This window comes from Trematomus bernacchii, unplaced genomic scaffold (assembly GCF_902827165.1).
Source record: "Trematomus bernacchii unplaced genomic scaffold, fTreBer1.1, whole genome shotgun sequence".
Taxonomy (NCBI): Eukaryota; Metazoa; Chordata; class Actinopteri; order Perciformes; family Nototheniidae; genus Trematomus; species Trematomus bernacchii.
Window position 1 is genome coordinate 6,905,527 of NW_022987828.1, and position 14,150 is coordinate 6,919,676.

Genomic DNA, 14,150 nt, shown 5'->3' on the forward strand with positions numbered 1-14,150 from the left:
TTGGATATTGCAAGATGCAATATTTGGTGATGTAATGTAAGCACATTATTAAATTAAACCTATTACTCAAGCACTAATAAACAATCAATGACATTTATATTGTAAGGCCTCAAAATTGAAACTAAATACTAATATTTTTCATTGCTTTTAGGTTTATTGAAGGTCATTTCTGTAACATCACTGCACTGACATAATTCTTATTCATACCAAATGTCTAAAAACATGTTATCATCTTGTCATTATGGGTTACTGTGTAGTAAGACAATCAAAAGTCTACGTTAATACACACTTAACCGCTCTGAGAATGTCCTGACTGAGTCGTGGACATCTGCTTCCCTCCTCCGAGACGCTGACTGACACACTGAGCTCAGACACAAAAGAGTGCGATTAGGAGGTTGCTATGAATCATTGTTGCTGCAATCCATCTGGGGAAATGAATCACACGAGGCTAATGGTATGTTCACTGACCCTGCACAACAACAGCTTCTCTCTCCATGTCTTTAAGGGGCTGCACTGAAGGCACACTGTCACGTGGATAAACTAACAATGGGCTGGAGATAACTGGGTTTATAATATGGAGAAATTAAAAAGGGAAATATTGTCTCATCTTCTCAGTATAAAAAAAATGTTTTGTATTTTTAAATCAGCTTAAAATGTATTCATTAACAGTCTTTCGCTGTCTATAGCGCCCTCAAGTGACAAAATAACACAAGACAGATATTAAACTTCACAAACCAGTCTTATTGTCTATCTCCATATTAATGTTTACACATAAATACATGTATTTTTAAGGAAATAGGGAGTATAACTGATGCATAAAACAGATTACAGTTGAGTAATTTTAAGCCAAAAGCCCTTAAAGCTAAAGGACGTCCGAGCATTTTGTGAGCTTTGAGAGAAGGAACAGTTTAAAAACAAACTGATTCACCTTCAATGAGTCTGTCTGAATGGCACACCGACAGACACGCACATAACGGTGTATATCTGCATTTTAGTATGTTTATGAACACACCATCACACCCAACACATTAAGAGTCCATTGAGTAATAAAAGGATGCTCTTCAGGCTTTCCTCTTGTTCTTGTTCTTCTGCATTTTCTTTCCAGACATCGCCCCCTTCTGGGCTCCTCTCACCATGCCCTTGAACTGGCCCTGTAGTTTGGCACGCTTCCTGTGAATACACAAAGAATAAAATATGTAAGCATCGGATATTTTTATACAAATGAATTCCTTATGAGAATGTAGATGAGTGAATTGAGTTACCTGCGATTGAGCTGGGACTTCTTCAGAGGGATGTAAGCGTAAGGATCATGCTTCCCTGTTTTCTTTACGTCTCCTTTTCCTTTCTGAGAGATGGAGAAGAAAAGAAGAGCCATTCAGAATGATCATTTCTAAACCAGAAACTCCTGCAGTGCCTTTCTGAAAGCTGTCGTACTCACCTTTGACTTGTACTCTGCCCCAGTGTCTTCACTTCCTCTCAGGGGTCTGTGGATACCTGAACCCCCAGCTGAGAAGAAAAGAAAGATGTGCTGCTTAGTCTCATGCTGCCAATCCAGCACCTAGGCTTATTGCAATCCCCTTAATGCTCAAGCAGTTTTATCTCTGAGGATGTTCGGCACCAGTCCTACCTTTGTATTTAAGCTGTGGCGCAACGTCCATGTCCTCGTCCATGTTGTCATCTCTGAACTTCCTTTTCTGTATCTTTTTCTGAAGGTGATTCAAAACAAAAAATAGTTATAACAGCAGTAAAAATATCTCTACAGTAACAACAGCACTACAACATTTCTGTGTCGCATGTATACAAAAGTACTCACACTTTTGACTCCAGCCTCTTCTAAGATATCCTTCATCTCTCCCTTATCTGTAAACACGGATTGATCATTGTCATTTGTTCAGACAAAAAGCAATGTACAAGATGGTTAGATTAATTAAAGAACTCCTCTTACCGTCATCTTTTCCATCGTCCTCTTCATCCTCTCTGATGATCAGCCGTCCGTCTGATGTCACCTTGAAACCATGCTCAACCTTGGCACTCTTTTTCAGTTTTGGGTTGGTGGCTAAAATAATACAAAAACATGTTAAAAGAAATACCATGACAGGATATTCTCCTCTTCGAAAAGTCAAAATGCAAACACAGTATGTCACCTAGCACTCTCTGGGAAACCGTAGGATCCAGGAAGTTAAGCGGGTCATCTTCCTCTCCTTCTTTGAGCCAGGCCCGTGCTTTCTGCGGTTTGCCTCCTTTCTTCTGAGCTTTACGAGCCTTTCCTTCATCTTCTGACATATCACTGTCCGACTCTGCAAGGATGTCCTCAATACTAGAGAGTGGAGGGCAAAAGGTTGTTGATTTATTTTTGTTGAGGAAAGGGGAAAATATACGAGGTTATCCAGGGCTTTGTTTGGGAAAACAGCAGTGTACCTTTGGCCCTTTGTTTTAGGGTTCTCATCTTCGCTCTCAGAATCATCGTTCTGCTCCGCCACCTGCTTCTGCCTCTTGGTGCGAGCTTCAGCCTTGCGGATGTTTGCAAGCACCTTGTGGTGTTCTGCAGGCAGCATGCTCTTCACTAGCTCGAAACTGGAAAAACAGCAGAGGATCAGACACATGCAGAAAAATACGTACATTACATCATACTGTATCATAAAGAAGTGATGTAGTTGTGTTTCCCAGAGGAGACGTCTGGTGCCGTAAAGACAACCAGTGCAGTGTCATAACTGGTGCCATTATTAAAAAAAAAGCTATGCCCTTTTATGAATATGTGCATATTATTAATATGCTTGCATCTTAAATATTTTTACTGGCCATGGCTTTAAATCAGTCAAAAAAAAACATGCTAGCAGACAAAGAAACATTTTTAAAAGCTAAAAAGAAACAAAAATGCATCTCAGATGATCAAACATCAGTTCCCAATCAAAAACAACACATTATAAAAAGGACAAATACAATCATTTCCCTTCTTTTTTTGTTAAGTAATGGTAATGAATGGCACTGCTGTAAGAGGGCCACATAAACTGTAGGAATTAGCAAGCCAGACATTCTAAACAATTGAGGAAAAACCAAAAGGAAAATATAAGCTGAATTGGACATTTTTTGACGTGCATTATTACAGACCATCTCATCTTCTTCAGGCAATTGAAAGGGCCCAGCTGAGGCTTATAAACAAGCACTTACCCAAACTTCCTGATGAACTTGGTGAAGATGTTCTTCAGTTTGGTTCTGAAGTGCCTCCTCACATCGTCTTTGATGTTCCCAACTCCCTCCATCTGAACACAGGGAGTGACATCTGTATTAAATCAGGGCACAGCTGTCTCTTACAGTAGAAATGAGTATCAACAGGGACAATGCCTACCATGACAGAGGCATGTGATGCGAGCGTCTTGGGGTCCATGATGAAGAGGATGACCTTGATGAAGCCTAAGGCGGCTTTGACTATCTCCCTGGTACGAGAGGTGAGCAGCAGACAGATGTTGTGCAGCAGCTGCTCCCTGGTGTTCGTGTCTATAGCGTCTGGGGAAGAAAGAAAAACAGACTGAATGCAGATCACAAATCACAGTATTCAAAAACACCAACAGGAAATGAGTGAAAGTCTGCAGACCTACCTTTATATTCAAACATCAGTCGAGTTAGAGCCAACACTGTGCAGGTGATCATGGTGACGGAGCCTGTGAGTCCTGCGTACACCAGCATCAAATACTCCTCCAAGGCATCTGGATAAGAGCCACATACTCCATTAGTATTTTAAACAAAATTGTCTTTGTGAGTAACTTGCGTCCACATGTACAAAACTGAAGGAAGACAGATGTGTTACCTTTTGTGTTCCCACAGAAGCGGACAAATGCTTTTCCTATTTCCACCAGCAGAGTGTAGGCATTCTTACGCGCTCCAGCAGACACCTCCTTGGTGCATATAATCACCTGACAGAGAGCAAACACATTCAATTTATAAATAACAGTATGTCAGATAATATCAGTATCAATGTGTTTATTTATATTTGTGTTTTTACCTCTGGCAGAAGGGCTGGGATAAAGTCTTTGTGTTCTTCAGTGAGCCCCTTCACAATGTGGATCAGACACTTGAGTCGTGGCTGAGCAACACAAATAAAAGATACAATTAGAAAGTATAATAAAACATTAAAAAAAAAATCAATGACACCTAGAGTTGGTTTGATTTCATTTCTCTCTACACAGCAGGCTCACCCTTTTGGCCGGCGATGAGGCCTTCTTCAGAGTGTCGAGCAGGACCACTTTGAGTGTTTCCAGATTGGCAACGACAAAGGATCTGCACTCCTCTCTCTCTCCTCCACACATCTCCTCCAGCACACGGTATGCCTTCTTCTGCATGCCTGCCTCTTTGGACTAGAAAACAAACGTAACAAGAGACACAAAGAAATTAATTAATTTAGCTTTAATTAAAAACTGGAAAGCGATTAAGCACACTCTGTATACCCTTACCTCCAAATATGGCCTAATCAGCTCAAAGGTTTTAGTCATGGTGGCCACATCTACAGCGGGAGCCATGGCCACCACAAGGTCCATCATTGACAGCCTGAGAGAGAGAGAGGTTCAATAGAAAGTTGTACTCATAATTCAATTACATAATAAACTGAGGCAAACATAATTCTACAGCAATTTATCTGTATTTATGTCCTACCGTGTGAACTCTGTGGTGTCCGAGCTGCTCAGTTTGTCTGTGGCTTTTTGCAGGAATGTGCCGACCAGCTGAGGATGAGCGTTTGATTAGTGATACACCAGCACAATAAATATGGCCCATCACAGTAAAGACAGACAATACAAATCATCAGTTCTTTATGAAAGAAAACTAGCAATGTTTTTTCAGAATGCTGTGTTTAGTAAGTTCATAGTTAAACATAAATGAAGTTAACAAACATCAAGTGCGTTGTCACTGCACCACATGTGAACAAACTGAACTGACCTCTGTTTCAGTGACAGTTAGGTAGATCTTGATGGTGTCTAGTACGGCCATCCTGTAGGTGGAGGACTCTCCAGCTGCCGGCTGCTGGCCGTACACGTTGAAAAGGATTGGCAGGAAGTTCTTGGAGAAGCGGCCCACTTCAGCCTTTTCTTCCTCTACAGAAATAAAGTAGAAAGATTTGATTCAAGAGAAAGTCGCCTGTATGCGTTGTCTCTCTCTGTAAACATGAGTGTCTTCCTACCGGTGGAGCAGCTCTTGTTGACGACAGTGCGTAGAGCCTGGCACACTGTGAGCCTCAGGTCCGGTCGCTCGTTTATAATCATGCCGAGTGTGCGGGCTAAGCCTTTGAACGAAACCAGCAGGTCTACAGGACATGTACAGAAACCAGGAAGCATGGTCCAAATCTGAAAGACAGCATACAGACATGCACTTTTTAAAAAAAAACTCTTGACTGTGAATCCATCAAAGTTATGTCCGTGTAGAGCTACCTGCGTCTGTAATGTCCCGTAGACTTTGGCCTCAAGTTTATGTCCTGGTTGCTCCAATTCATCAGCTACAAAACAAAGTTATCAAGTTAATACCTAGCCATCATATTCCCTCTAGCCTAAAGTTGAGCCTCACACACGTGTTTACCTCTCTGCTTGAGTGTGGAAGCCAGAGGGAGGAAATAAGAAGAGAAGAAAGCGAGGTGAGTGTTCTTCACGTGATCCCGTATGACCGGGATCAGCCAACTGCGTGGGAACTCCAAGTCATCCCTGGTGACAAAAAGCAACAGTCCGTTGAACCACTTTAATGACAGGAACATTGCCCCACAGTGTTTCCTTAAAAAAAATGCATTAATCTTGAGTTGAAGCCCTGCCCTTACATTATATTGTTTGGGGTTCCAGAAAACATTTTCACTTTGACTGCCAAACAAGGTGATGTGGTGGCGTATACATTACATTACATGTGGGCAATCCCCACAGGAGCAATTTGGGGTGAAGTGTCTTGCCCAGGGACACAACGACATGCTGACTGCAGTGGGGTTTGAACCTGTGACCCCCTGATCCGAACACCAGCGCACTAACCCACACGCTTCCCATACATCTCTGTTAGCTCGTCGCAGAATTGTATTAGATTCAGGGTTATTACACCTTTTCCAAAGTCAAATTCAAGCACTTTTCAAGCATTTTCAAGGTGCATTTTCAAGCTTTTCAAGCATCTTACAGCTGTTGTAAATTACATATTTATATACACATACTTATACTCAAATGATTATTTCCCTACCTCACATTAAATCAGATGTTCTTTATGCTATAAACAACCAAGAACTGTTGACCTCTGGGTGAGTGCTGCTTCCTACCTTCACTGGACTAACAATGGCTAATCCCAAACTGTACTGCTTTTTCCTTGCGTTATTCGCCGCCTCCCTACCCCCTCCTGCGCATAACAAATGCGAACCGCCACTACTATCATGCGTGATTATGAGGTCTCTACACAAGATGATTACGTTACGTTCCACTGTCAATGTGCGCACAAAACAAACAAGGCATTGTGACTCACTGCTATCTCTTGGCCGTGCTCCGATTGTATTACTACTGATGATATCGGGCAATGTGCATGTTCATCTTGGACCTTCTATTGTATGTAGCCCTAGTTCTGACCTGTGCCCTGATGTCAATCTTTGTCACAATGATCTGAGTTTCCCTGACTTCTGCTCTCGTAAAGCTTTAGGTTTTCTACATGTAAATGCTAGAAGCTTACTGCCAAAAATTGACCAGATAAAAGTACTCGTTCACAGCTCAAATCCGGAGGTACTTGTCATCAGGCCGGAGCGGAGCTGTTTTATGTAAAAGCGAAGCAATTAAGCGCGCTCAGACTTCTTTATTTTCTTTTAATCTAAAAAGCATTTACAATTTCAAGCACTTTATCCCAAATTCAAGCACTTTTCAAACCTTGAAAACACCATAAAATTTCAAGCATTTTCAAGGATTTCCCCTACGAACCCTGTAGATTGGAAATCCCCTAAGCCCCCGTCTTACTCTATTTGGCTTAAAGGCCTGGGGCCTCATTTATAACGCCTTGCGTAGGATTGACGTGGGAAGGTTGCTTACGTAATACAAAGCAAAAAAATAGGTACAGAAATGTTCCGACATTTTCCGATTCACAAAACATTGCGTACCGGCGAGGGAAGTGCGTACGGCACTTCCTACTACGCCCGTTTCCCTTTATAAATCACAATCGACTCGTAACGCCCATATTTGCCTATAAATAGTCAAAGAAACGCCCATTCATTCATTTTGACTGACTGCATGAAGAAGATCGCAGGAAATTACGACCAAACAGCTCGTTCTCACACCGTGTCAGATTTTGGTTATTTTGGGGAGGTCGAGATAAATCATATTGTTTGGTGGATGCAGTTTGAACCAGAGTAGCAGCATGGAGGTCGGATCGTCACCAAAATAAATAAATAAGTGGTGCGAAAAAAGTTAATGACAAAAAAAATACACATAACCTTCCTCAGGCAGTGTGTTTGTACCGGGGACAGGAGACACCCCCTTGATGAGAAACTAAGAAATGATCGGGGAATCCCTCCGGAGTGGAGTCATGACGACTGGATCTGAATTATTTTGTTGTATTTGGTGGTTTGTGTTCCAGCTGTCGATCAGCAACTATATATCCATAATCCGCCAGTTAAAGGAAATACAACTAATGTGTTGTGTTATATTAGCTGTACAATTTACCACATATGGTGTTCTTAGTTTCCATACCTCATGTGTTTTACGAGCGACTTATCAAGTCTTGGCAAACGGCATAAAACACGATTAAACGTGATAGTATATAAAACCATGCTCGTATCTATACAACCTATAGAAATGCAAAACGGCGTCAGTTTAGACGTAATTCTGTCCTCCTGCTTACCGCATCATTTATGAGAAAACATTTCATAACATTAACACAACATATTCGAGGTGGTTTTAAATAACATATCCGTATTTATTTATTTCTCCAAGTTGTTTTTGTGTGCACTGAGGAGTCTCAAACAGGCGTTTGTTTAATCATTTTAAGATTGGTTTAATCAATGTTTGAAAATGAATTCTTCATATTTGATAAATGAGAGGTAACATTTTATTTATGGTATTATTTCCACATATTTCTCTCCATTCTTCCTTCTGCCAACGGTGTCGCAGTTTCTCGTCTCTCCCGTTTGTGTGCTTAGTGCGTACGCATGGGTTAGAGTTTGCGTGCAGGACCGCAAATTTTCCCGTCAAGTTAGAATTTTATAAATCGCAAACATTGCGTACGCCATTTTTTGAGCGTATATCCCTTTATAAATGAGGCCCCAGGTATTCTTTCTGAAACTTGAGAAGGTAAAATATACTCTTAGAGGCTCTGTAGACAGTTTTTATAAGAAATGGCAATGCTTGATAGATTATTTCAACAACCTCCAAACACTCCCGACCTGATAGCGGGAAATTATTTATCTTTTAATGTTTTTATACATCTTCTTATTTATATTTGTACTTACTGATCCGTTTTTACTTGCCATATTATTTACTTATTGTTGTTAATATTATTTTTTGTCACTGTTTTTATTTTTTATATTTGAACGTGGAATCAATGTTTAATTTTTTTTATTAAACTTTTCAAGGTGGGGTGGAAGGGGAGGAGATGGGTGGGGGGGTGGTGGGGGGTGTTGGTTTGTTCTAAAAATGGATGAAGATCATTGTCTCAATTGTGACCCTGTATGATTGTGCCTGTTCTTCAATAATAAAAAAAAAAAACATTGGAAAAAATAAAGAAAGAAATCATTAATCACACTTACTCAAAGCCGGTGATGTTGAGAGGAACAGCGCCCAGCACCACTTCAGGCCCCATGCTCGCTACAGCGCCTCCTACAGCCAGGTCCAACTCTCCGATGAAGGGGAAATGAGGAGTGGAGCGCAGGTCTGCTAGAGACTGCAGGGACTGTCCGGCACATAACACAAACATTCAGGCAAAGCTCTACCTCTCACTCACAGTAATGTACAAATGTAAGTGGCTTTACCTTGGTCATGATGGGGTGAGCACGTTTGCCTGTAGACCGATAGAAGCAACCCAGGATCTGCAGCACAAATGGCCAGGAGGCATGGTAGCGATAGGACAAGCCTTCCTCTACGATGCTGAGAAACAGATACAATTATCATGGTAAGCATTCACATGAAGTCTCTGAATAGAGAAGTGGAAAGATTGAGACCAGGGTGCTTACCGAAACATTTTGCAGACATAGGAGGGGTTCCCTGCAGAGGCTGTGGCAGTGATCATGCCCATTTCCTCCATGTGAGGGGCTACACATTCAGTCAGCAAAGTCTGAAACATATAAACATAATGTCATCAAATATGGCCCCTGCATACACTGTTAAATAAAGGAAAAGCAACAACTGATTTGTCAACTTGAGTTACTCAATGTGGATGGATAATGTCTTTACCTTTAGTGTATTGGTTGCTGCAGAAGCCACCTGTGTATGAGGCGACAGCAGGCAGGACATGGCAGCAGAGAAGAGGCGAGGGAGGTGACCCAAACTCAAAGAGCTCTGCAAACTACACAAAGACACACAAACTGTTGATCTATCTTTCCAATCTGACTGGAAAACACACAATTACAACAACAAGAAAACGTGATGCTACTATGAGAAAACACTGTATTACCCTGCCAAGTGAACATGTGCTTTCTCCATGACAGCGAGCCAGGCCAGCAGCGGCTGCAGGTCGTTCTCACTGGGCAGGTAGTCGTACAGAGCCTGGCGATGGGAAATGGCATATTAGCTTTCAAAACCACATTTTGTGTTATTCATTTACCATGTTTGTTTTATTCTCTCACCGTGATGATCTGTGCGTTGAGTTCTGGTGAGAGGGTTGCAGCATTCGGCTTCCCGCTGAATAGCCTATGAAAGGACTGCATGGCACTCGCGGTCACCAGCTATGGACAGAAGAATAGCAGCCATGTTATGGCACATTTCCACTACACGGTCGGCCTCGGCCACGCTCGGTACGGCTCGGTACGGCTTGGCCTTAACAGGGCCGACTCACTTCATGCTGCGCTTCCATTACAGTTTAGGAACTGGGGTAGTTACTATAGTAACGCACTGTAGGCGGAGCCGTGACGTCATCTTCAATGAGAACTCCAGAAACACAACACAGCCGTTAGCTGTTAGCACTCAGAGCTCACAGCTCCTTATATATGTTCAGAAACTCGACAAAAGTTAAACAAGTACAAACCACAGACTGCCTGTGTCATGGTGAATACAGTCGCTGCTTTATTTATGTCTGTATAGGCCGTTGTTGTGAGTGTGGACGGTCGGAGCATATACTGCGTTAGCTTAGCCAATCTCCATCTAGAAAAACACGTATTTTAAAAGGTTTTTCGCCTGCCGTCTGTCTGCAGACTTGACAAAGCATTAATTCATGGTTTTTACTAACCGGTATCAGTATGTTGTTACTTCGGCATCATTTTGAAACGTGTATTACAATTAAATCACGGTCAAATATGTCCATCTTGTTGTAGTTGTAGCCCCCTTGCCAGCGCTCCTCTCTCTAGTTTAGCATACTCAGCCCGACTCAGCCCTGTTTGTTGGCCTCGATAGAACCACAATTTTCTCGGGCCAGAAAAGACGTGAAAAGTGGCCCCGGGCCGGAACTAGGCCTAGTGGAAGCGCAACCAAAAACGGGCACGGCACGACACGGCACGCTTAAAGCGAGCTCCGTGCTGTAGTGGAACTGCGCCATTAGACACTACTTTTTTGTATCCATGATAAGAACAACAACCTATGCATGTTTTTGAGCTCTCACCACATGGCTGAGTGTCATCACTCGCAGCAAAGTCTCACAACAGGACTTGACCGCTCCCAGAGGAAAGGTCCCCATCAACTCCTTCAGAAGACCCAGCACATGAAGAGTGGTGGTGTCCTCTTTGCTGCCTGGAGGGGTAAGAAACATACTTAAACTACAATATACAGGACAATTTTCAAAAGCATATTTTAAACTATTTAATATCCCACAATAAGAAAACAAATTATGTTTGTCTTACCTCCTGCCTGTTCCATTTCTTTCATGCAGAACTTGGCTGTGGTTCCTGCTGCAGGGTGATGGGTCGGGGCATTATCTCTAAACAGGAAGTCGCTACCTCTGAGAATGGAGCAGACTCCTTGCTGTGCAGCTTTACGGACCTGGGAGCCACAATGGACAGAAAATGAAATGTAAAATAATTGTACATTTTTAGCTTCTTATTCACTTTTCAATACTTATGAGGTGTTTAGTAGCAGGCTTGTGAGACAGACCTTAGGCTTGCTGTGCACTGTGAAGCTGAGCAGTCCGTGGTAAGCCTGAAGAGTAGACGGGTAAGTCCAGACAGATACATCCTGCTTCCTCAGCAAAGTGGCCAGGCATGACAGGATCTAGAAATGCAGTAATGACAAACTCAATCTATGCTGCAGTTTTCATCATCGAACAATATAAAAAAATAAATAGAAAGAAATGTACTCACCCATCTGAGCGCAGAGGCAGACTCAGACGTGGCCTGTTTGGACATGACGTCCATCAGAGCCTTGGTGGTGTCAGAGAACTTAGACATGAGTACTGGAGCCGGAACCCTGAAGAACGAAACACCAATCAGATGAAAATCATTTCAAGTCATAACTCATTAGCCTTAACGTGAATGGGAGTTTTGTTTTGGCAAGAAAAGTTGTTAAAGTTTTACCGTTTCATGACGAGGTTGAGGAGATACGCCACTGCAGCCTGAGACTCTGTCGTATCCACGACCTCAAGAGTGGTCATCTACCATAAGCACAAACACGCTGCATTTTCAGATACAACACCAAGGTTTATTGTAACCTTCAACACATACAGTTAGTGGTTATGTCTTTGTAAATGTTCCTTTTAAAGCAGCACTCACCAAAGCAGCAAAGTACTCTGTTTCAGTCTCCTTTCCTCCTTGACTACGGATCACCTCTGTAACAGCTGCCAGTACCGCACAGATCTGCAAGGAAAATCTGTAAGTATACACTTGAAAATATTGTGTTTGTACCATTAAATCAACTCTTACAAATGTCATCAATACATTTTCAAAGCTACCCTCAATGTTTTAGCTTTTCCTCCTAATGTAAAAAGGCTTTTTCACTGCACCAAAACAACAAGTTTTCATTACAAGTTACCCTAATAAAGATATTTGTTGATGGAGTTGTGTGTGAATGTACCATCAGTGGAGTACCTACCTCTTTGTGAGCAGCTGAATTGGACTCCCAGTAGCGCTGCACCTTCCTGAAGGTCAGGTTGGAGCAGTCGGACAGGCCGCTGAGGAAGGTTCCTGACGTCCTATCTGAAAACGCCTCATCTGGCTCCTCTTCCATGCGGGCATCCTTACGGCTACCAATCTCCAGCGGACCAGCCTGCAGATCATTGTGCAGCTTCAGAGCATCAACTGTTAGGTCATTCCTTCCTGTGGGGTAAAAAGATGGAGAGACATACCATTACATTAAGCCAACTTCCACATACACAACGCTTTTATATATTTTGCCCCCACATTTTAGGACAATGAGGATGAATGATGATACACATACAGCGATATTTAACAAGACATTTTGAGGTTTGTAAATAACATTGATTCAAAGAATCATGCATTTATTTGGCTGAGGATTAGACTGATGGCAATAAACCCCTAAATCACAGTGGACTTTAAACCTTATTTTTTACTTCTGGCAGTCATTAACAGCAAATTGTAAAAATTGATATTAAATATGATGGTAAAAAATGTTTGTACCAAGGAATCTAGGCATTATGTATAATAAAATTTTATAATTTCTACACAAACTCCCTCAAGTTACAGCTTTAAGTCCAAACTTCAGAGTAATCATTAATACATTAACAGTATATAAAAAACAGAAAACATATATGAAAAATAGAAATCATGTAAAATCATGTGCATTTTGCTCATATAACTATGACATAAATTGTTACTACAGGGATTCTACAATACAAATAAATAAAGTAATAAGAATAATAATGCTAAAAATTAAGTCTATCATAAAGACTGTTAAAATGCAACAGAATTAGATACACATATTAGTTGTTGTATACTGTAAATAAATGCAGAAATACAAAAAAGTAACCCATGGTAAAACTGTACGTCACTGGCCAATTATTAACAATTTATCTTCACTTTTATTGTCAATACTGTCATTTTGTAGGTGCTGCCTGTATGACATCAGCAATATTAATATTGATCTGTCTATCGACAGTTAAACATGTGTCTCAAACACACAGCAGTTGTTATCATGAATAACCAAACACTTAACTGAGTGTTATTACAAAATAATCAAAGGAAAAAGACAGAAAGATATTTAGATAGGTTCTCAATTGTCAACTATTTTGAGGTTGATGATGAACACTTAATGGCATTTTATGTAAAGCTAGCTACAAGTTAAATGGCTGACGCGAGCTAAAGTTAGCAGTAGCCACGGACCCACGTGTAATGTTAACGGGAGGCTTACCGGAGGGTCGGCTGAAGAAGCGGCTTTTTGCAGCTTGTCGGAAGCGACTCGTCTCCGGGTTTGAGTCGCTGCTGTGTCCCTTCTTCCATCGTTTTAGTTTAGTCCCCGTCCCAGATCGAAGTTTCCCTGATTTGACCATTTTCGGGGTTGAAAATAATCACGTTACCCCAACTGTCTGCACTGCAGCTGACGCCGTCGCTTACCAAGTGACGTCACGTGTCTGGCCTGGACATGCAGTTGTTTAGCCAATAGATGGCGCCGTTTAGTTATACATTACCTAAACAGCACACACAATTTCAAGTCAAATGTATTATAATAAACAAAAAGGCCACCATATTTTTACATCCATATCTCAGTCCTTTTTTAATGTCTCTTGTCTTTCTATTTTTTGCTCTTCCTCTGACTGACTTTTTTGTTGCTTTTCCCCATCACATCACTTTGTGTATAATGTCCTTGTCATTAAAATAAAGGGATTGACACCAACACAATAACGCAATAAGACTTATGTTTATCTTTCCACATATAAAATGTGTGAATTTAACGTGTGACCCCATACACAGATCAATTTCTACACTTCTTCACATCAAAATGTATGGCCTTGTTGTGATCATGAGGTTTGAACAGTTTGACCAGATTTTCTTCTTATATTGTCATTTGAAGGATTTACAGATGTTAGTAACCAGCATGCATAGAAAAAGGAAAATATTAATGTGATGC

At 41.3% G+C, this 14,150-nt stretch overlaps 1 protein-coding gene across 1 annotated transcript; it reads right to left on the reverse strand.

Moving 5' to 3' along the window:
- Nucleotides 1-129: 129 nt before the first annotated feature.
- On the reverse strand, nt 130-13,629 carry rrp12 (ribosomal RNA processing 12 homolog). The gene is made up of 34 exons (XM_034152097.1): nt 13,434-13,629; nt 12,159-12,382; nt 11,840-11,923; nt 11,645-11,721; nt 11,432-11,537; nt 11,226-11,342; nt 10,976-11,114; nt 10,738-10,865; nt 9,770-9,868; nt 9,598-9,689; nt 9,378-9,489; nt 9,158-9,258; nt 8,957-9,071; nt 8,735-8,877; nt 5,563-5,684; nt 5,418-5,482; nt 5,171-5,333; nt 4,930-5,084; nt 4,648-4,715; nt 4,449-4,542; nt 4,194-4,352; nt 4,001-4,081; nt 3,806-3,911; nt 3,597-3,704; nt 3,347-3,504; nt 3,169-3,260; nt 2,419-2,574; nt 2,145-2,317; nt 1,946-2,056; nt 1,814-1,860; nt 1,628-1,706; nt 1,439-1,506; nt 1,263-1,345; nt 130-1,170 (listed from the first exon to the last, which is right to left on the reverse strand). The coding sequence occupies exons 1-34, from the start codon at nt 13,570-13,572 to the stop codon at nt 1,062-1,064; spliced, it is 3,873 nt and encodes a 1,290-aa protein (XP_034007988.1). The 5' UTR covers nt 13,573-13,629; the 3' UTR covers nt 130-1,061.
- Nucleotides 13,630-14,150: the final 521 nt, after the last annotated feature.

What these genes read in the sequence shown, in the direction of transcription:
- rrp12 (XM_034152097.1), bottom strand. Translation starts at nt 13,572, where the DNA reads ATGGTCAAATCAGGGAAACTTCGATCTGGGACGGGGACTAAACTAAAA. An exon ending in TGATGACACTCAGCCATGTG is followed by an intron (nt 9,869 to 10,737) that starts GTGAGAGCTCAA and finishes TTCTGTCCATAG; the next exon opens with CTGGTGACCGCGAGTGCCAT. An exon ending in TTCCACACTCAAGCAGAGAG is followed by an intron (nt 5,483 to 5,562) that starts GTAAACACGTGT and finishes TTTGTTTTGTAG; the next exon opens with CTGATGAATTGGAGCAACCA.